The 23594-nt window shown below is 49.0% G+C and overlaps 1 protein-coding gene across 1 annotated transcript in view; it reads right to left on the reverse strand.

Moving 5' to 3' along the window:
* The window catches only part of LOC311236922 (polyunsaturated fatty acid 5-lipoxygenase-like), a 94194-nt gene that overhangs the window by 32606 nt on the left and 37994 nt on the right, over positions 1-23594 (reverse strand). Inside the window, exons 9-10 of the mRNA XM_084324718.1 lie at positions 22161-22364; positions 17853-17939 (exon numbers count right to left, since the gene is read on the reverse strand). Of these exons, the coding sequence (XP_084180844.1) occupies positions 17853-17939; positions 22161-22364 (291 nt within the window). The remainder of the gene's footprint in view (positions 1-17852; positions 17940-22160; positions 22365-23594) is intronic.

Genomic DNA, 23594 nt, shown 5'->3' on the forward strand with positions numbered 1-23594 from the left:
AGCTTATGCTATGCATTGCTTTCTACCGGAGGTTTTCAAGATGGCTACGGTTGTTTTTCTGTGTGTAGGGTATGAAGGGTGCTTTTCGGGAGGGGGTGTCGAATAAACCCCTCCTTTTCCCACTTGATTGGTTTAGGGGATTTTTGATCTCTTCTGCCGAGCCAGTCAGGGCCAAGCCGGTGGGACGTCTTAGCGGGGGGGGGGGGGGGGGGGGGGGGGGGGGGGTTATTCTACCGACTCCTATTACATGACAGGAGCCGGCAGGTTTCCCCGCCCGTTGTAGCGGTGTTGCTATGGCGACGCCTTCCCTGAGTTGAGGTGTCTTAAAGGTGTCGAGTTAGGGCGTAGGGCTCACAGTTCTGCTGCGCCCGATTTATGTGTAAACTTGAGTCGGTTGGTCACGTGACTCACAGTTGGCATATCTTTTTCATGACTATAAACTCATGTGGGAAGGTGTTTCTGGGAGGGTCTGGTCTTACACTCTGATTAAAAAGAGTGACTGGATTAAAATCATGTGAAGACAGGTTTTTTACTCCCAGCTGTGCAGTTGGGTCATACGGGTGATGCTTTTTCTTTATTATTATAAAGAGTTGGATGTGTCTATATGGATTGGAAATGAGGGTCCCTGATGGAAACAAGACTAACGTCTTTCTCAGGTCTGCCCCCCCTTAACCAATTGTGTGTATTGCCGTACTGGGTTGTACCCTTTCTGCAATCTGTTGGGTAAAGTTTTTCATTCATTCATTCATGGAGTTGATTGCATCTCGCCCCTCTTGTCGTTCCCCTGGGCGTCTTGGGGATTCAATAAGGTGGTCTAAACAACCTATTGTTGATGTGGGTATGTCAAAACGCACACATAGTGCTAGCTCAGGATGTTCTGTTGGACATTAGCTGACTGGCGCGCCTTGATTGCTTGGGGTTAAAACAGCGTTTTTATGAAGCAATTGGGATGGGGGTTTTTCCTCTTCCGACACCCTGTGTGGTTGTCGATGGGTTCCCGTTCATGTCAGGGGATGATAACGGAATGGGTCTGGACATATGGGGAAGGGTCTCACGCCCTGGGGGTGGGCCGCCGGGCGCGGTTCCGTACCGAAACGTCTGGGTGGCGCCTTCTTTTTATGTTTTAGGATCAACGCGCATATCTGCCCCTTCTCCTGGGGTTGGCAGGTCGGCGTGGTTAGGGCACGGGACTGGTTCTGGTCGCGCTGGTCCAGATCAGTTGCACCCGTTGTCCGCCGGGGATGCAGATCTGCTGTTCTGGTACCCTGAGGGACTTGGGCTTTTTTCAGGGGGAAAAAATGCTAGGTCGGTCCGGGTGTCACAGGGTTGAGCGTTATGGAACCCTTGTTGGGTACGTTGTATTCGTAATGGCTTATGGCCGTGCCAACCTGTACGCGCCCGATCTCGTCGGATCTCGGCCGCTGTGCGGGTTGGTCTTGGTTGGTACTTGTTGGGTGACCTCCTGGGAATACCAAGTGCGGGGTGCTGGGGCTGGTCTTCCATTTTTTATGCTCTTCTCTTGCGCTTGGCGAAGAGGGGCCTGTTGGGGTGGTTTTGGCCTCCTCGGGGGACCCTGTGCTCCCCGTATCACCGGGCCCGGTCCGGGGTAATGTCTCGTTGACCCGTAGGCCCGGGATAGCCCTGTTGGAAACCGGAACGCGGGCTGCGGCAGTGCCGCAGGTGTGTTTTGGGGTTTCTTTCCTGAGGGGTTATGGGACCAACCATTGCATAGGGTAATGCCTGGGTGGTTGGTTCTCTGGTGTGTTGCTGCAGTGTCAACTCCCGGTTTCTCCGGTTGAGGGTGCCCCTGCACGTTCATGACGTCTGCCGATCGTATCAGCCTTCTCTGTGGAAGCTTGGTTATGCGACAACGCCAGCATACGCCCCTTCCGCCGGAGCGGCTGTGTTCAGCTGTCCTTTCTGGCGCCTGTCTCGTCCGCAGTCTCCAGGCTTGGGTTGACAGCCTGTTGCCTGGTCTTTTTTCCCGGTGCACTGCCTGCTTCCGTTGGTTAACTCTTGTGTGTTACGACCAGTGATGCCAGTAACGCGTTACTAAGTAACGCGTTATTGTAATCTGATTACTTTCCCCCGAAAATAGTAATCTAACGCGTTAATCTTTAAAAGCCAGTAATCTGATTGCAGTTACTTGTCCAAGTGGCTGTGCATTACTATTTCGTTACTATCTCATCATAAATTCATAATGCAGGCGGAATGCAGTATTTTATTTCATTTTCGACAGTCAAAAATACATTTTGAGCTGTTTTTCTTTTGGGAGTGACGTGGTGTGGCAGTGAAAGGGTTAAATACAAGAATGTGTCCCGCGGCGTGACTGGTCCCTCTGTCTAAGTGACTCTGCTTTGGTCCAATCACATTCCCCATCCACAGTCTGCGAATCAGAGGCAGAGTAGGGCGGGTCTTCACAGCACGTCATGTGAGATATGCGCCAATCGTGTGACAGCAGGGCTCCGTAGTCGGAGAATTCCACCCCAAAACGCTTGGCAAAATTAAAAGTGAAACCGCAAGATGACTTTTGCGGTTTCTGTTCAGAATTCCACCCCAAAACGCTTGTCTAAACGTAGCCTCAGTCACTACTTCACGGCGGAGGAAACAAAATACTGTCTACCGCTAAAAACAGCACATCCAATTGCATTGAAAGCATCTGGAATCACAACACTAGCCGACGCTTCGACTAGGTACAGGAGGGTTGATGGTGGCAGAGCAAAAGCTCTTATTTGCCAGATTTACAGTTAATTTACATGTTAAAGAGAGACTGATTGTATGTTTATAGAGAGACATTTATAAAAACAATTTAATAGTTACAGTTGATATAATTGAAATAATAGTTCAGCCTGCATTTGTTAGATGTGATACACTGGTTTTGTAAAACCACTGGCTGGCTGCTCTAATGCTGTGAGCATCATAGACTGTTGCTTTACCATACTTGATGGTACAGAAGCTGAAGCACTAGTTTAACAATTTACGTTATGTGCAGAGAAACAAGTTAAAAACAATTTATGCACTTTCAATAAAGCGTTTAAAAAAACTGTTGGGGGAACGACGACGACTTCGTAACCTAGTTACTTTCAAAGTAACTAAGTTACTCTGATAATCAAGTAATCAGTAAAGTAACTTAGATTACTTTTTAAAGGAGTAATCAGTAATCAGTAATCAGATTACTTTTACAAGTAATCTGTGGCATCACTGGTTACGACCATGCTGTCTGCCTGTTGCAGGGCCAGTGTGCCAGGCGGTGTACTGTTGGGGAGGACAGGGCCCGCTCGGCTGAGGGGCCTTTGTCCGAATACGCTGGCGATGTGGGGGGCGGGGTCACTAGGTGCCCACCTGGTGGGGTCTTGATGCTGGCATCATGGACTTCTCCGGGCCCCCATTCCAGGGAGTCCAGTCCTTTTGGTGGGTCTGGGTCTTCCTTCGCGCTCCGCTGCTACGGCCTTGCCACGGGGTGGGTTTGCCCTTGATCCCGTGATTCTGGGGGCAGTAACGAGGTTGTTCCCTACGTTCGTTCCCGGGTGGCATGCGGGTTGTGCGTGGGTGTAGTCGTGGGGTCAAGCCACGGTCTGCTCACCCTGTGCGTTGAGTTGCTTGAGTGCCTCTTCGCGCGGTCGGGTCCGTCGCCCTCTCGGTAAACCTCTAATAGGGAGGGTGCCCTCCATTAGGGGGGGTCGGGGGGGCTCGGCCCTCCCTGTTCTGTTGGTTGTGGGGGGCCTTCAGCGGGGTGTATTTGTCGGCCAGTGGCTCCGCTTGGCCTCCCTTTGTGCAGAGTGATGCCAAGCAGAGCCCCTAATGAGACAGAACGTTAGGTTATGACTATAACCAAGTTCTGTTAATTAGGGGTGACGCTTGGCATCCGACGGCCGCTGCAGCCCTTGACCTCACCTTGTGGTGAAAGCTTGGGAAGGAGGAGAGCAGGTGACCACACACCTGCTTATGAAGGTAAGCTGATGAGGGGTGTGGTCAGACTAATACTGGTATTAAAGGTACATTTGTGGAATTTATTCAGGGCGCGTGCACGTACGCGAGATAGTGCAGAGTGATGCCAAGCGTCACCCCTAATTAACAGAACTTGGTTATAGTCATAACCTAACGTTAATGTATAGTGTAAACCACTGAGTTAATATATAGTGTAAACCACTGAGTTAATATATAGTGTAAACCACTTAGTTAATATATAGTGTAAAACACTTAGTTAATGTATAGTGTAAACCACTTAGTTAATGTATAGTGTTAACCACTTAGTTAATGTATAGTGTAAACCACTTAGTTAATGTATAGTGTTAACTAGGGATGCACGATATTGATTTTTTGACACCGATACCGATAACTTTATGCTCCTCAAGCCGATACCGATACCGATAACCGATATTTATTGTATTATAATATTTTTTTTAACTGTATATATATATTTTTTATTTTTTATCAACATTTTTCAACAAGACATTTGCCAGTAATGTATAAGCGCTGGTACTTGTCAATGTGGCTGGCGGGGAGATAACGTTAGCTCCGAGTAGAGTAATGGCTGACAATCCGGAGGTAAATAAACGAACGAGAGCTTCTGATTGGTGGTAAGAAGAAGAGGTGGGTGCAAGCCGTGGGACGTAATTGGCAGATCGACTGTCTGTCTCCGAATGTAACGTGACTACGTCACAGCCAAGAAAGGGAGCGCTGGATTTGTGAAAAACTCCCTGTTCTGTATCGTATCGCTCTCGCTCGGCATCGCTCTCTGCACTATCTCGCATACGTGCACGCGCACTGAATAAAGACCACAATGTACCTTTAATCCCAATATTTGTCTGACCACACCCCTATCAGCTTACCCATATAAGCAGGGGTGGGGCCACCCACTCTCCTCCTTCTCGCTTTCACCACAAGGAAGAAGTGCCTCGGTAGATCCCCACACTTGACACCATGATGGAAGAAAGGTTTAGGAGCAGCTTTGGGAAACAAGGATACGTTGACATCATATCTTTATTTTCTCTCTCACTATTTTCGAGAAAATACGGCGATATTGTCTTCGTACTGGAGTGTCTGGAAGATGATGATCATTCTAAAAACCCTCCACCGGTTTTCGTATTGGGAGCACGCCGCTGCATGCTTCTCAACTGCAGTTCCTTGCTGTGTTTGTTGGGGTGAAACCTGTCAGGCCACAGCTGAACTGTCGGACATGCCGCTGTTGTGAGAAGCGGTGCGTTCCAGGTTGGGTGAGTAGTGTTTGCTGGCGGGCTCCACTTGTCTGTTAGTGCTATGGGGGCTACTTGACAAAGTTTATGGAAACCGGCCCCAGGCTAGGGTCCTTTGTTTAGCCACCTAGGCGACAGAAGGCCTTGGTCTGAAGACCATTATAGTTTTAACTAGTGGGCCGCGACCATTGACACTGGTGATCCCTGTGTGTTCTGGACGAGTGGATTCTCTCTGTCACCGTGTTAAGGCCCCATCTTTCATATCCAAATGAGAGTATTCCTTCACGAGGGGATATGTGCATGTAATGTGCGATAGCGGCAGATTCATGTTCAAAGTCAGCTACACAGGCCAGTTGGTACTGTGCTGATTCCGTCGGATGTGGTAAAGTCACCGTTGTGAAGCGATGTTGACATCTTGTTTTCTCTTTTCTCTTAAAAAGTGAGGAGAGGTTCAGAACGGCGGCCTGTCTGGGTGAGTGTTATGTCATTGTTTACATGTTCATAGCTTACGGTTAGCCAGTCAGCTGTTAACTGCTGCGTTAGCCTGCTGGATCGCTGCATGGCCTGCTTAGGGCCTACTATTAGCCAGTCAGCTGTTAGCTGCGGGGCTAGCATGTCGTGGTCGCTAGGTAACGTTAGCTTGCTGATATGGGCCATGGCTGGCGCGGGGTAGCTTACCTTCTCGCGCGCCGCCGTGAGCTCGCTTCTGATCGTGTGCGTCGTTAGCTGTTGAACGTGCTTTGATTTTAACATGTTTTACACTCTTGACCGCGACGTCATCCTTGACAGGGGATGTTTCGTCGACCCTGCCCTGAGCCTGGACGGCAAGGTTGCATCAACGGGGGACTGTAGTACGGGTTGGGGCGGTGACGCTACCCAGTTCGGACAACACAGGAGCGACTGTGTTCCTACGGTGTCTGTGACTGCACTTCGCTGATCTGCGTTCCGGGTAGGTACGGGGTTGACCAGACCTCATAACACGTCTTCTGGTTTTACTTTGCTAAATGTATTGTGAATAACGGTGTTTTTCCCAAAACGTGTGTTGTTGCAATGCATTTAGGATACGTTGCGGGTTATGTGTGAGCTGTTTTTTGTCACTGGCAGTTAGCTTCTCCGTGCAAATCGGATCTGGTTGTTGTGTGAGAAACATCATGGTGTTTATATGCTCACAACTAAGGTAACTAACCTATGAAGCTATGCTTGGTGACAAGTGAGTAAAGAATGTTCTTTCTCAGACTGTAATGACAATGAACAGTGTGTTCACACATTAACAGGTTTTCCTGTTTTAACTGGCCGTATTGAGGGTAAAATAGGAGGATTGTGTTTCCCCCCCGGTTCCCTGGGGACTTTTTCATCCTCCTGTCAGACATGTTGTGCATTAATTGTGTCTTTTGTGTGGTAGGGATACGATGTAACTCTTAGCTTGATTGCTGAGGTTGTGCTAAATCTGCTGGAGAAACGTATTTCCTAAAGGGAAATTGGTTTGGTTGCTGTCATGTGTGCTTAGCAAGGCCTGTGGTCGATACTAATCAAGAATGATGTATTCTCTCATTGTGAGAAAAACGGCGTTCCTCTGTTGAGTGTTTTTGCCATTTTTTGTAGGTGATGATGGGTTGTGTGTGTCATGTGACCTACAACTGGGTTGTACTGGCCACAGAAGCACATGTGTATGTTGGACCGGGGTTCTTAGAGCCCTCTCTATTCTGTGTTTTTCCTTAGTAAAAATCAGATAGCAGGTTAGCTCATGCGCTGTGTGGAGCTGTGAAACGCTTCATAGAGCTGACTATGACTGTGTCATATTCTCTTTTTGTCGTTACATCGTATCATGGGTGTGGGGTCGTAAAGGGGTGAACTGGTAACCTTTCCTCTCCCCATTGTTCTGTCGGTCAGGGGTACACCCCCTGTCCTTCAAGGTTCCCGTCACGTGGCGTTCGGGGGGGGGGGGGGGGGGGGGGGGGGGGGAGGGAGTTCCTGGTCCCACGGCCTGGTATATTGGGCGTGTGCACCGCAGGAATTCCCCCGCCATAGAGTACGTCACCGTGCGCGTCTCTGTTGGTAGGACTTCCGTGTGCTGTTCAGGTCCATGTGATGGATCTGTTTTCAGGGGGGGTGGTCAGGGCTCCTCCTCACCAAGCGCCTATTCAGGCCTTCTGTGAGTTCGGACTCCTTCTTCCATGTGAGGAAGCCTCCATCAGAGTACAGAGCCTTCCTCCTCAGATTGTCAAAGTGAGTGGACCCTCTAGAAGGGTCCTTTTCTATTGTATGTATATTCGATTCAATTCGTTTATTGAGTGTGTATGGGTTCAGTGCCTCTTCCCCGGAGGCCCTAAAACCAGTTTTTTACATGGCTCAAGGTGCAATATATTCTTTTCAATCTGTACAGCTCGCGTGGGAAGTCTCTCTGGGGATCCCCGTCTCTTTCCTATGGGAGGGTGGTGGGATGTAAAAATGTGAACATTTTTTACCCCGGCTGTGTAGACTGGGATACATACTGTTGATGCTTCCTTCTTTCTATTCCAGAAGTGTTGGAGTTAGGGAGTGTCACACCCCTCTTGTCGTTCCCCTGGGCGCCTTGGGGATTCAATGACAGGTCTAATTAGCCTGTTCATTGATGGGGGTGTGTCCCGACTCACGTATAGTGCTAGCTCGCTGTAAACAGGCGATTGACTGGCACGCCTTGGTTGCTTGTGGTTGAAACAGCGTTTTTATAAAGCAACTGAGATGGGGGTTTTTCCTCTTCCGACGACCACATCCCATGACCTGGGTGGGTTGTCGACGGATTCTCGTTCATGTCTGGGGGATGATGACGGGATGGATCTGAACATATGTGGTGGGGTCTCACGCCCTTGGGGTGGGCCACCAGGCGCGGTTCGTCCGAACGTCTGGGTGGCGCCTTCTTTTCATTTTAAGATCAACACGCATATCTGCCCTTCTCCTGGAGTAGGCATGTCGGCGTGGTTAGGGCACGGGACTGGTTCTGGTCACGCTGGTCCAGATCAGTTGAACCCGTTGTCCGCCGGGGATGCAGATCTGCTGTTCTGGTACCCTGAGGGACTTGGGCTTTTTTCAGGGGGAAAAATGCCAGGTCGGTCTGGGTGTCACAGGGTTAAGCGCTATGGAGACCCTGGTTGGGTATGTTTTTACTCAGCACTGTCGTCATGGCTTACAGCCATGCCATTCTGTACGCGCTCGATCTCGTCGGATCTCGGCCGCTACACAGGTTGGTCCTGGTTAGTACTTGGTTGGGAGACCGCCGGGGAATACCAGGTACGGTGTGCTTAGGGGCTGGTTCTCCATTATTTTTCGCTCCTCTCTCACGCATGGCGAAGAGGGGCCTGTGGGGGTGGTTTTTTGACCTCCTCTGGTGACCCTGTGCTTCCCGTACCGCCAGGCCCGGTCCGAAGTGATGTTTGCGACCCGTAGGCCTGGGTTAACCCTTTTTGGAAACTGAAACGCTTGTACTGCGGTATAGCCGGTGTATACCCGCAGGTGTGTTTTGGAGTTTTTCTTGAGGGGTTATAGGAACAACCACCGCATTGGGTAACACCGAGGTGGTTGATTCCCTGGTGTGTTGGAGCAGTGTCAACTCCCGGGTACACCGTTTGAGGGTGCCCCTGCACGTTCATGACGTCTGCCAATCGTGTCAGCCTTCTCTGCCTCAACCCCTCTGGGTGGGGGTTTTTAAATGGAGGCTTGGTCATGCAACACCGCCAGCTTACGCTCCTTCCGCCGGGGCGGCTGTGTTCAGCTGTCCCCTCTGGCGCCTGTCTCGTCCGCAGTCTCCAGGCTAGGGTTAACAGCCTGTTGCCTGGTTTTTCCCCGGTGCGCTGCCTGCTTCCGTTGGTTAACCTTTTTTGTGTGCTTACGGCCATGCTGACTGCCTGTTCTGCAGGGTCAGTGTGCCAGGCGGTGTACTATTGGGGGGACGGGGCCCGCTCGGCTTACGGCCATACCAACCTGAACACGCCCGATCTCGTCCGATCTCGGAAGCTAAGCAGGTTCTGGCCTGGTTAGTACTTGGATGGGATTCCGCCTGGGAATACCAGGTGCAGTAACTGAGGGGCCTTTGTCCGAATACGCTGGCGATGTGGGGGGCGGGGCACTACGTGCCCACCTGGTGGGGTCTTGATGCTGGCATCATGGACTTCTCCGGGCCCCCATTCTAGGGAGTCCAGTCCTTTTGGTGGGTCTGGGTCTTCCTTCGTGCTCCGCTGCTACGGCCTTGCCACGGGGTTGGGTTTGCCCTTGACCCCGTGATTCTGGGGGCAGTAACGAGGTTGTTCCTCCGTTCGTTCCCGGGTGGCATGCGGGTTGTGCGTGTGTGTAGTCGTGGGGTCAAGCCACGGTCTGCTCACCCTGTGCGTTGAGTTGCTTGAGTGCCTCTTCGCACGGTCGGGTCCGTCGCCCTCCCGTGAAGCCCCTAATAGGGGGGGTGCCTGCCATTAGGGTGGGTCGGGGGGGCTCGGCCCTCCCTGTTCTGATGGTTTGTGGGGGGCTGTCAGCGGGGTGTATTTGTCGGCCGTTGGCTCTCGCTCGGCCTCCCTTGTGCAGAGAGCGATGCCGAGCGAGAGCGATACGATACAGCCTGTTAGGTTATGACTATAACCATGTTCTGTTAGTATAGCGACGCTCGGCATCCGACGCCGCTGCAGCCTTTGACCTCGCCTTGTGGCGAAAGCTTGGGAAGGAGGAGAGTGGGTGGCCCCACCCCTGCTTATATGGGTAAGCTGATAGGGGTGTGGTCAGACAAATATTGGGATTAAAGGTACATTGTGGTCTTTATTCAGTGCGCGTGCACGTATGCGAGATAGTGCAGAGAGCGATGCCGAGCGTCGCTATACTAACAGAACTTGGTTATAGTCATAACCTAACGTTCCTAAACCACACGCTATCAGTTTTACCACAGTACTGGCAAAACGGGAGGAGGCTATAATAAAAACAAGCACCCTTCATCCAAATCCACCCACACCGGATTTCTTTTAACCAAAAAATGTATTATATGTTATCGGAGCTATCAATAACGTTATCGAGTTTATCGGGATGACGTCATAATTGCTGATATCGGCCCGATAATTATCGTGCATCCCTAGTGTTAACCCCTTAGTTAATATATAGTGTAAACCACTGAGTTAATATATAGTGTAAACCACATAGTTAATATATAGTGTAAACCACTGAGTTAATATATAGTGTAAACCACTTAGTTAATGTATAGTGTTAACCACTTAGTTAATATATAGTGTAAACCACTGAGTTAATGTATAGTGTAAACCACTGAGTTAATATATAGTGTAAAACACTTAGTTAATGTATAGTGTAAACCCCTTAGTTAATGTATAGTGTTAACCACTTAGTTAATGTATAGTGTAAACCACTTAGTTAATATAGTGTAAACCCCTTAGTTAATATATAGTGTAAACAACTGAGTTAATATATAGTGTAAAACACTTAGTTAATGTATAGTGTAAACCACTTAGTTAATGTATAGTGTTAACCACTTAGTTAATGTATAGTGTAAACCACTTAGTTAATATATAGTGTAAACCCCTTAGTTAATATATAGTGTAAACCACTGAGTTAATATATAGTGTAAAACACTTAGTTAATATATAGTGTAAACCACTTAGTTAATATATAGTGTAAACCACTTAGTTAATATATAGTGTAAACCACTGAGTTAATGTATAGTGTAAACCCCTTAGTTAATATATAGTGTAAACCACATAGTTAATGTATAGTGTAAACCACTTAGTTAATATATAGTGTAAACCCCTTAGTTAATATATAGTGTATACCCCTTAGTTAATATATAGTGTAAACCACTGAGTTAATATATAGTGTAAACCACTTAGTTAATGTATAGTGTTAACCACTTAGTTAATATATAGTGTAAACCACTTAGTTAATGTATAGTGTAAACCATTGAGTTAATATATAGTGTAAACCACTTAGTTAATGTATAGTGTTAACCACTTAGTTAATGTATAGTGTTAACCACTTAGTTCTGTTTCGTATTAGCTCTCGCTCGGCGTCACTTTCTGCACTGTCCTCGCACATGAATAAATATGAATAAAAGACCACAATGTACCTTTAATCCCAATATTTGTCTGACCACACCCCTATCAGCTTACCCATATAAGCAGGGGTGGGGCCACCCACTCGCCTCCTTCTCGCTTTCACCACAAGGAAGAAGTGCCTCGGTAGATCCCCACACTTGACGTGATGTTATGGAAGAAGAAGTAGTAGAAGATTTAGAAAACAAGACATCATATCTTTATTTTCTCTCTCACTATTTTCGAGAAAATACGGCAATATTGTCTTCGTACTGGAGTGTCTGGAAGATGATGATCATTCTAAAAATCCTCCACCGGTTTTCGTATTGGGAGTTCGTGCCGCTACATGCTTTTCCAACTGCAGTCCTTGCTGTGTGCTGGTTGCGGTAAAGGCACAGCTGGGCTGTAGGACGCGCCGCTGTTGTGAGAAGCGGTGGGTTCCTGGTTTTGGTGAGTTATGTTTTGCTGGCAGGCTCCACTTGTCTGTTAGTGCTATGGGGGCTAATTGACAATGTTTATGAAAACCGGCCCCAGGCTAGGGTCCTTTGTTCAGCCTCTTAGGCAACAGAAGACCTTGGTCTGAAGCCCATTATAGTTTTAACTAGTGGGCCGCGACCATTAACACTGGTGATCCCTGTGTTTTCTGGACGAGTGGATATCTCTTCTGTCACCGTGTAGCCCCTTCTTTCATATCCAAATGAGAGTATTCCTTCACGAGGAGATATGGGCATAGATGTTCGATAGCGGAAGATCTATGTTCAAGTCAGCTACACAGGCCAGTTTGGGTGTTGTGCTGGCTCCGTCGGGTGTTGGTAAAATCACTGTTGTAAAGCTGTGTTGACATCTTGTTTCTCTTTTCTCTTAAAAAGTGAGGAGGGTTTCAGAACGGCGGCCTGTCTGGGTGAGTGTTATATCATTGTGTACAAGTTCAGGTGATAGCTGCTTAGCTTACGGTTAGCCAGTCAGCTGTTAGCTGCAGCGTTAGCCTGCTGTGATCACTGCGTGGCCTACATATGTTGGGCCTACTGTTAGCCAGTCAGCTGTTAGCTGCGGCGCTAGCTTGCTGTGATCACTAGGAAACGTTAGCTTGCTGCTATCGGGCAAGGCCCAGCGCGGGGTAGCTCCGGCTCCTCGCTCGCCGCCGCGAGCTCCCCTCTGGTCGCGTGCGCAGTTCGCTCGGCGTCTCGCGGGCAGGGGCAGTAGCGACCGACGGTTGGAGCGGCCGTTAGCTTAATGCTACTCTGTTGAACGTGCTTTGATTATAACATGTTTTACACTCTTGACTACGACGTCATCTTTGACAGAGGATGTTCGTCGAACCTGCCCTGGGCCAGGACGGCAAAGCCTGCGTCAACAAAGGGGACCGTAACGACGGGTTGGTGCGGCGACGCTGCCCAGTTCGAACAACACAGGACTGCTGTGTTTTCTACGGGGCCTTGAGACTGCACTTCGCACTATATAGTGTAAACTACTTAGTTAATATATAGTGTAAACCACTTAGTTAATATATAGTGTAAACCACTTAGTTAATATATAGTGTAAACCACTTAGTTAATATATAGTGTTAACCACTGAGTTACTATATAGTGTAAACTACTTAGTTAATATATAGTATAAACCCCTGAGTTAAGGTATAGTATAAACCCCTGAGTTAAGGTATTCTGCTCAGGAACAAATACAGGTTCTCCTCTCAGAGGCAGAGTTAATCAGGGATGTAATCGTGTCACTGAATTCGTTTTTTTACTTTGCATGTCAGTTCTTTATTTGTGCCTAAGGCTTTGTTCTTGCTCATCATCCTCTAGGGCTCGTCGACATCCGCGGTGCTCACGAGGAACGACTCTGTGTGGCCCGCTTGAGTTCACCCAGAGGTCTGCTTGTCTAAATGTAGGCTATAATAATGCAGGACTTAACTCAGAAGTTTTTATTCGGCATGCAACGACATGCAGTGATGGGCGGCACACACACACACACACACACAGGAGCACACACACATGCACTGTTTTTTTAGGGTCTCCGATGCGCTTGAGCTCTGCGCTTGACCCATCCCGTCGTCCTTCCCCCCAAGGGCAGCCGTGAGCAGACAGGGCGTCGGCGAGGTACCGCGCCCCAGGGACCAATCCAAGTGCTCCTGCTCGTCTTCGTCAGGGACGCGACTGTCATCGATCTGTTGGACATGGGGCGAGCATGGGGAGAACATGCAAACTCCACACAGAAAGGCCTGGGAGATACCACACCTGGGTACCTGGCATCGCGGAAACCTGGTCCCCAAACGGGAATCGAACCCTGGACCTTCTTGCTGTGAGGCGACAGTGTTAACCACTGTAGGCTAGGGATGCAAGATGTATCAGGTGACCATTTTGGTATCGGCCGATGATAGTGATTTTCTTTAATGTAGCGGCATTGGTCCGATGCGCTGCAGAGCTGGGCAGATGTGAACAATCAATTATTTATCTGTCTAGCTGTGCAGGTTTATTTAAAGATTTTTTAGTTTTTGTTCGGGTACCTGCAGATAATATTTCATTCTACACTGTTTTAATTTCTTTTTACTTTCAGTACAATATTGGATTACTTTCTTTTTCTATATGTCAGGTGGGGGTGTGTCTGTGTGTGTGTGTGTGTGTGCTGATGTACCTGCTGGACCCTGAGAGGAGGACACGCCCCAGTGATGGTCCTGAGAGGATCTACATACTTACAGGTGTCAGGCAAGTGCGCATGCAACAGATTCATTTATTATAATTTGCTATAGCAGTGCCATGCTATGCTGTCTATTCTACCCTGGTCAGATGAGGTCCATGGAGTTCCAGTGGAGAGGGGAGGAGCCGTCCTGCTGAGATGGTGATATGTGCGGGAGCCAGTGACAGCAGGCGAGTACAGGGCCACCAGGTGTGGCTAGTTGATTTCATTGATGAATCTACACATGGAGGTGCCTCTCTCTTACGTTGCAGAGGTGTGCCGCTGGAGGGAGCAGTGGATTGGCTGGCGGCAGGGACGTGCACAGGACTTTAGAGGGGCAGGTGCTCAAAGGCTGAAAAGGGCACTACACTTGTGTGTATATATTAACCGAGCACGGTTTTTAAGGGCCCTTTTCTGGCGGGGGGCCCCCTTTTTATGCTTTTTGGGGGGTTTTGGTGATCAAATATTGAATATTGAACTATAATAATCAGTGCAGGAGCTACTTATCCTTGAAAGACACTTTTATCACTGACTTAAAAGGCCCATACATCTCCATAAATGTTCAGGGGGGAGGGAATAAGTGCTTACCCTACAGACCACAAGAAGCGATGTATATTCTGTATTGTTTAATATAAATGCATTTTTTATTCCAATCCCGATTTGTATTTGAGATTCCCAAATCCCATCGGACTTGACTTCTTCGTGTCCCTCAATGAGTGTAATACCAGCATTCAACTGTATGCGCCACAGCGGTTTCTATCATCATCATCATCATCACCACCCACGCTATGCATAAAATATATAGGTCCGCGGAGGCACGCTGAGGAGGCCGTGCAAACTGCAATGGAATATGGGGCATCTCTCTCTCTTTACCTAATATTTTGATTCTATCCTGACATTTTTCAGTTGGAAGGGCAGTCTATATGCGTAACAAAAGAAAAATAATATTATTATTATAATTTTTTTTCTTCAAAAAGGGCACTTTTTTGATGAGGCTAAAAAAGGCAGGTGCTCAAGCATCCCTTGGCCTCTATGTGTGCACGTGCCTGGCTGGCGGGCATGTAGGGGCGGTGACATGAAGCCCCGGGAGCTGGTCAAAGGGGAAATGTGTTCTTGACAGCAGCAGAATGAGAGTCGGGAGGTCGACACCGAAGGACGCCGAGCTGCTGGAATACTGGGACACGCAACTCTTTCTTTGTGCTTTTTTCCCAGTGGAACCTTTCCTGCTGCCTACTGCTGTGTTCCCCCTGCTGTAGAACGAGTGGAGCCTCAAACAAGAGGTACATTATTGCAACGCTGCATGCCGTGAGTAAAAGGAATACAAACATATCAGAATATGCGCCTGACAAGCGAACTGTTTCCAGAGCGGTCAGTGGAGGAATAAACTAACTGTGATTTGGAATCGTGAATGATATTAACTGTGTCGAGCTGTGGATTATAAGAACGGCATTAATTCAAGTAACTAAGATTGGAACGCAGCATCCTGGACGCTTCTCCCTCTGTGAAACTGCCTCTCTCTTGTGTATCGAGAATATTATTGAAAGTGTGCATTGTGACTCTCAACCCACGAACGGGGGACTTGGCTTTCTTCTGACTGTGCTCTCCCTTGCAGGCGGGAGGACATTACGATACGCCCTCGCTTGGAGTACACTAAATCCCCGTTGCGGACAGAGCGTTTTTTTTGCCCGAAGGCGTGACGGGCTACGAGAGCGGGAGGGGGAGGAGACCTCCCGGTCCTCACCTTCGGGCCCCGGTCTTAACTATCTTTTTGTATTTTTGTAACCCAGCGCTGCTACTGCCCAAACGTATAGGCTAGGACGTGGAGAGGAGCATTCTGGCCTATGGCATAACCCTTAGTGTTCAACATCCCCCACTACCCTACAGCCCCCTTATCCTTTATATATATATTATATTCAGTGTTCATTATTTTAATATTAGTATTCATCATTATGTGCCGTGCCTCCCTGGGATAAATAGTGTGATATACGCCCAGGCTTTTACCGTGACGTTTGAGAAAGTGTGTGGTGATACTTTGGACGAGTAGTGTGATAGTGTCCAGACCTGTGTGCAGTGCAGCACCTTCCCTCACGTGTGTAGTGCTTTAGGGGCAAGTAGGTGGGTGGGAATAACAGCTGGGGGGGGGTTGACCTATAGTACAGGGAGCGTCTCCGTTCTTAACTACCCTAGGCCTAAGGGCATGGTATTTTAGTTTAGTCTAGTAAATTGTTATTTAAATAAACTTATGAATTAATGTGCTATATATTATATTTTGTAATAAAGTGTTACCTATTGTTTCTCAAACATTCTCTCCTTGTCTTGCTTGTGGTCCTGGAGAAATCTGGTATGGGATGATCAGCTGAGCTCTTTGGGAAAGTACACCCGTGCGCTTGCACCTCCTAGCTGTAGACTGGGGTAGTTCCCATTGGGGTCTGGTGACATATACAGTAAATACTGGTTCACGGTAGCAGCCACTATGTTCATATCTATACAGTAAATACTGGTTCACGGTAGCAGCCACTATGTTCATATCTATACAGTAAATACTGGTTCACGGTAGCAGCCACTATGTTCATATCTATACAGTAAATACTGGTTCACGGTAGCAGCCACTATGTTCATATCTATACTAGTTCACGGTAGCAGCCACTATGTTCATATCTATACAGTAAATACTAGTTCACGGTAGCAGCCACTATGTTCATATCTATACAGTAAATACTGGTTCACGGTAGCAGCCACTATGTTCATATACAGTAAATACTGGTTCACAGTATCAGCCACTATGTTCATATCTATACAGTAAATACTGGTTCACGGTAGCAGCCACTATGTTCATATCTATACAGTAAATACTGGTTCACGGTAGCAGCCACTATGTTCATATCTATACAGTAAATACTGGTTCACGGTAGCAGCCACTATGTTCATATCTATACAGTAAATACTGGTTCACGGTAGCAGCCACTATGTTCATATCTATACTAGTTCACGGTAGCAGCCACTATGTTCATATCTATACAGTAAATACTAGTTCACGGTAGCAGCCACTATGTTCATATCTATACAGTAAATACTGGTTCACGGTAGCAGCCACTATGTTCATATACAGTAAATACTGGTTCACAGTATCAGCCACTATGTTCATATCTATACAGTAAATACTGGTTCACGGTAGCAGCCACTATGTTCATATCTATACAGTAAATACTGGTTCACGGTAGCAGCCACTATGTTCATATCTATACAGTAAATACTGGTTCACGGTAGCAGCCACTATGTTCATATCTATACAGTAAATACTGGTTCACGGTAGCAGCCACTATGTTCATATCTATACAGTAAATACTGGTTCACTATAGCAGCCACTATGTTCATATCTATACAGTAAATACTGGTTCACGGTAGCAGCCACTATGTTCATATCTATACAGTAAATACTGGTTCACGGTATCAGCCACTATGTTCATATCGGTAAAGTCTACACGTGAGAAACAAGCAAGTGTTACAAGTGGAAATCAAACCCTTAACCGGAAATGATGGAATAGATTTACCAACGAAAAAGGTGTTTAGCCTGCTCATACCTTAACTCATTCCCGCCAACAACAAGTTAACTCGTTATTTGGTCGTTTTTTTTCCCTCTGATATTTGTATTCACTGACCTCTGTGTTGCCATAGGAAAGGATTCTGAGTTTGCCAAAGTGCAATACCGGCCGCATCCTGCTAGATGGCAGTGTTGCCCACCCTTTGAAACCTTATATCTCACCCTGTGTTACACTTAAATCCCTCCGGGTGCTAAATTTAGATGGAGCCGAGTAAATCGCTTCATCCGAGCACTTCGAAACGCATCTGGCACACTCGATCCATTAGATTTAGTCTACACACAGCTCACTGGCTCACCCCCCCCCCCCATACACACAGCTCGCTGGCTCACCTTGTCGAATATGCCGTGCTCGCAGATCAGCTGCTCTCGGGCCTTTGTGTTGATGGCGATGGTGAAGCGGACGTGTGGGATGAGGAGCTAGGAGAAGGCATAACGAGCAATGAATCCATCTGTCAATCAACAATCAACCAATCAGGAATCGACCAATCAGGAACCAACAAATTAATCAACCAATTAACCAACCAACCAGTCAATGAACTAGTCGACCGGTCAAACCGAATCCTGGCTGAATGATAACATCCCGGACACTGCAATCGAACAGGAGGGCTTCACGGTGGTGCGCGCCGACCGGGGTAAACAGAGCGGCAAGCGGAGAGGCGGAGGGCTTGTTGTCTTTGTTAACTCCAAATGGTGCCACCCGGGGCACATCACCATCAAGGAACGCATCTGTTCCCCCGACATTGAACTATTGGCACTGAGTCTGCGGCCATACTATTTACCGCGAGAAATAACACACGTCCTGGCTCTGACTGTTTACATCCCACCAAGCGCGGCGGCGGCGCAGGCGAGTGACGTCATACACTCCACTGTCGCGCCGCTTCAGACAAAACACCCGGATGCATTTTTATCAATGGGGTCTTCAACCATGTCAGACTGAACAAGACCCTGACAAACTTCACCCAGTATGTCACCTGCAAAACCAGGGGAGACAAAACACTGAACCTCCTGTATGCTAACGTGAAGGAGGCTTTCAGTGCAACTTCCCTGCCCCCCCTCGGTCAGTCAGACCGCAACCTTGTGAGGCTTGAATCTACATACACGCCTCTCATTAAGAGACAGCCACCGACCACCATGTCTGTCCCACAGTGGTCTGACGACGTCGAGGAGGAGCTACAGGAGTGTTTCAGGTCGACAGACTGGGACATGTTTGAGAGGGTCCATGGAGATGACATTGATGGACTATCCCACTGCATCACAGACTACATCAGGTTCTGTGAGGAGAGCATCGTACCCACAAAGAAGGTACGCTGCTTTTCAAACAATAAACCCTGGATTAGCAAGGACATTAAACACCTGCTAAACAGGAAAAAGAGGGCCTTCATGGCAGGGGACACTGAGCAGGCCAGGGCTGTCCAAAGGGAGCTCAAAAAAGAGCTAAGGGCAGCCAAGGTCAGCTACAAGGACAGGCTGGAGGGCAGACTACAGGCCAACAACACCAGGGAGGTGTGGGCGGGTGTCAGGAAGATCACTGGGTTCAAACAGCAGGGCACAGCTGTTGAGGGCCCCCCAGAGCGTGCAAATAAGTTCAACTCGTTTTTCAACCGCTTTGACCAGAGTAGCCTCCCCACACCCCTCCCCCCACCCATCGACACCAGCACCAGATCACACCTACAAAGCACCCCCCCACCCCCCACCCACCCACACCCATCAGCACCGGCACCCCACCCCCAACAACAGCAGACTGCCTACCACCCCCAACCCTGACGATCACTAATAGTCAGGTCAGTAGGCAGCTCTCCAGAATTAGTGTAAACAAGGTCAGAGGACCGGACAACACCAATCCCAGGGTGCTCAAAGTATGTGCGGAGCAGCTGGCAGCACCGCTCCAACATCTTTTCAACCTCTCCCTGAGGCTGGAGAGGGTGCCCCAGCTCTGGAAGACCTCCTGCATTGTCCCGGTGCCCAAGAAGGGACGACCCAGCACCCTCAACGACTACAGGCCAGTCGCTCTGATGTCACACGTCATGAAGACGTTTGAGAGACTGGTCCTGCAACACCTCAAGCCCCTGGTGCGTGACTCCCTCGACCCCCTGCAGTTTGCATACCAGGCAAACATCGGGGTGGAGGATGTCATCATCTACATGCTCCACAGAGCTTACACGCACCTGGAGAAGCCGCGCAGCTCAGTGAGGATTATGTTCTTTGATTTCTCCAGCGCCTTCAACACCATCCAGCCGTCACTGCTAGCGGAGAAGCTCTCCGCGATGCAGCTGGAGCACGGCTTGGTGGCCTGGATCAAGGACTACCTCACTGAGAGGCCGCAGTACGTCAGACTAAAGGACAGTCAGTCTGACGTACTGGTGAGCAACACCGGCGCCCCCCAAGGAACTGTGCTGTCACCCTTCCTCTTCACCCTCTACACCTCAGACTTCTGCCGCAACTCAAGCGGGTGCCACCTGCAGAAGTTCTCAGACGACTCCTCCATCGTAAGCTACATCACCGACGATGATGATGAGGAGGAGTACAGAGCCCTGGTGGAGAGCTTCGTGGGGTGGAGCGACAGCAACCACCTCCAACTCAACACCAGTAAGACCAAGGAGCTGGTGGTGGACTTCCGGAGGGGCAAGAAGAGGCCCCCCCCGATTCCCCTCTCCATCCGGGGTGGATGTGGAGATGGTGGACTCATATAAGTTCCTTGGGGTACACCTGAACAATAAACTGGACTGGTCGGATAACACAGAGGCCCTCTACAGGAAGGGACAGAGCAGGCTGTTCTTCCTGAGGAGACTCAGGTCCTTCAATGTGTGCAACAGACTGCTGCAGTCTTTTTACCAGTATGTAGTGGCCAGCATCCTCTTCTATGCTGTGGCATGCTGGGGAGGCTACATCAACTCAAGGGACACCAACAAGCTCAACAAGCTGGTGAGGAAGGCTAGCTCCGTGGTGGCAGTCGAGCTACCTAGACTTGAGGTGATGGCAGAGAGGGGGATGATAAGGAAGCTGGCTGCCATCATGGAGAACCCCTACCACCCCCTCTACAATGAGCTAGTCAAGATGAGAAGCTCGTTCAGCCACAGACTCATTCCCCCCCGACACTCAACTAACCGCCTCGGACAGTCCTTCATACCAGCGGCCATCAGGCTCCACAACAGTGGGCAGCGACTAGCAGCCTCCAGGCTCCACAACAGGGGGCAGCGACTGCTACCAGACATTGACCTGGGACTTATAGGAACCCAAGGAGGACAACCTACACTACCTTAGGCTTACTGCACCTTATGTGGATACTGTGATACTGTGAATAATGTATATTTCAGTGGATACTGTGATACTGTGAATAATGTGTACTCAGTAGATAGTAAATTATAACACGACCTTATGCATACTGCACCTTATGTGACAAGATAGTAAATTATACACGACCTTATGCATACTGCACCTTATGTGACACTGTGAATAATGTGAATATTTTCTTCAGCTAGTTAGATAGTAAATTATATTGACCAAATTGACCTAATTGTTTACACTGCCTGTGTTGTTTTTTACTACCTGTACCCCCCCTCCCCCCATGCTGCTATGATGCCTCAATTTCCCCAAGGGGATCAATAAAGGAATATCTTATCTTATCTTATCTTAAACACTTAATTTCCTGCATTCTGGTGAACTTTTATGAGAGGCACGTCTGCAAGGTTGAGATGGTACGTCCTGTAGGGGTGTCTGTCTGATGGTACGGTCCTGTAGGGGTGTCTGTCTGATGGTACGGCCCTGTAGGGGTGTCTGTCTGATGGTACCGTCCTGTAGGGGTGTCTGTCTGATGGTACGGTCCTGTAGGGGTGTCTATCTGATGGTACGGTCCTGTAGGGGTGTCTGTCTGATGGTACGGTCCTGTAGGGGTGTCTGTCTGATGGTACGGTCCTGTAGGGGTGTCTGTCTGATGGTACGGTCCTTGTCTTGTCCTTGTTCGTTAATATATTTTCTACCTCTTCTGGGGGAGAGGCTTGAGGCTTCATATTAGCTTGTTGGTGATCAGGCCTTCTCACTTCGCACTGCCCCCCGACTCTGGAACTCCCTCCCTCAGACCATCAGAGACTCCCCCACACTCTCCACCTTCAAATCCCGCCTCAAAACCCACCTGTTCTCCCTAGCCTTCAACCTCCCCCACCTTAACCCCCCCCCCCCCCCCCCCCCCCTCCATCCTGTTGTGATCTTTGTTACTGTCGCTTTATGTTTCTGTGTTAGTTTTCCCTGTTTCCCCCTGTGGTCTTTTGTTCCTTTTGGTTCTTTTGTTTCTTTGTTTTTCTTTGTTTCTCTTTGTTTCTCTGCCTACTGTCAGCGACTTCGGGTTCCTGAGAAGTGCTTTACAAATTAAATGAATTATTATTATAATAATTATTATTATTAGCTCTATTGTTTGAGGAGGACAACATCTTCTCAATATTGTCCCCTGCACCCCCCCCCCCCCCCTAAATCTACACCTATGATTTTAATATGACTGGTCTGCTCTACCTTGTAGGCGGGGTGGACCGTGGGGTGTTATATAGCTCTACCGTGGGGAGTTATATAACTGGTCTGAGGTCAGCTCTACCTTGTAGGCAGGGTGGACCGTGGGGAGTTATATAACTGATCTGAGGTCAGCTCTACCTTGTAGGCGGGGTGGACGGCGGGGAGTTGCCTGAACATGGCGACGGCGAACACCTCCGTTATCAGGTGCGTCCTGGCCAGGTGTGTGATGCTCTGGTGGCACTGGAAGTCACAGTAACGAACCCAGATCTTGGCCAACATCCAGTCATGCTCCCCGTCGCTGGGCAGGAAGATGGGGCTGTCCACACCGGGAGTCTGCGCCAGCTGGGAGAGGCAGGAGCGAGGAGGAGGAGGAGGAAGAGGAGGAGGAGGAGGAGGAGGAGGAGGAGGAGGAGGAGGAGGAGGAGGAGGAGGAGCAGAGGAAGCAAAGACTTTCATTCCAAACACTATATAGCCTTGTTGTTGTTGTTGTTTGAGAGGGTTAGGGGTACCTAAAGGTCATCAAGTGGTAATATATTAAAAAAATGTAAACTATATCATTCAGATCTGTATTTTTTTATAGTCCATTTATGATAGTGTAACCAAGTGCCTGAATGCTACAGCTAGGGTAGGGCCTGAATGCTACAGCTAGGGTAGGGCCTGAATGCTACAGCTAGGGTAGGGCCTGAATGCTACAGCTAGGGTAGGGCCTGAATGCTACAGCTAGGGTAGGGCCTGAATGCTACAGCTAGGGTAGGGCCTGAATGCTACAGATAGGGTAGGGCCTGAATGCTACAGCTAGGGTAGGGCCTGAATGCTACGGCTAGGGTAGGGCCTGAATGCTACAGCTAGGGTAGGGCCTGAATGCTACAGCTAGGGTAGGGCCTGAATGCTACAGCTAGGGTAGGGCCTGAATGCTACAGATAGGGTAGGGCCTGAATGCTACAGGGTAGGGTAGGGCCTGAATGCTACAGCTAGGGTAGGGCCTGAATGCTACAGCTAGGGTAGGGCCTGAATGCTACAGCTAGGGTAGGGCCTGAATGCTACAGCTAGGGTAGGGCCTGAATGCTACAGCTAGGGTAGGGCCTGAATGCTACAGCTAGGGTAGGGCCTGAATGCTACAGCTAGGGTAGGGCCTGAATGCTACAGCTAGGGTAGGGCCTGAATGCTACAGGGTAGGGTAGGGCCTGAATGCTACAGCTAGGGTAGGGCCTGGATGCTACAGCTAGGGTAGGGCCTGAATGCTACAGCTAGGGTAGGGCCTGAATGCTACAGCTAGGGTAGGGCCTGAATGCTACAGCTAGGGTAGGGCCTGAATGCTACAGGCTAGGGTAGGGCCTGAATGCTACAGCTAGGGTAGGGCCTGAATGCTACAGCTAGGGTAGGGCCTGAATGCTACAGCTAGGGTAGGGCCTGAATGCTACAGCTAGGGTAGGGCCTGAATGCTACAGCTAGGGGTAGGGGGCCTGAATGCTACAGCTAGGGTAGGGCCTGAATGCTACAGCTAGGGTAGGGCCTGAATGCTACAGCTAGGGTAGGGCCTGAATGCTACAGGGTAGGGTAGGGCCTGAATGC

This window comes from Notolepis coatsorum (assembly GCF_963971535.1).
Source record: "Notolepis coatsorum genome assembly, chromosome: 11".
NCBI lineage: Eukaryota > Metazoa > Chordata > Actinopteri > Aulopiformes > Paralepididae > Notolepis > Notolepis coatsorum.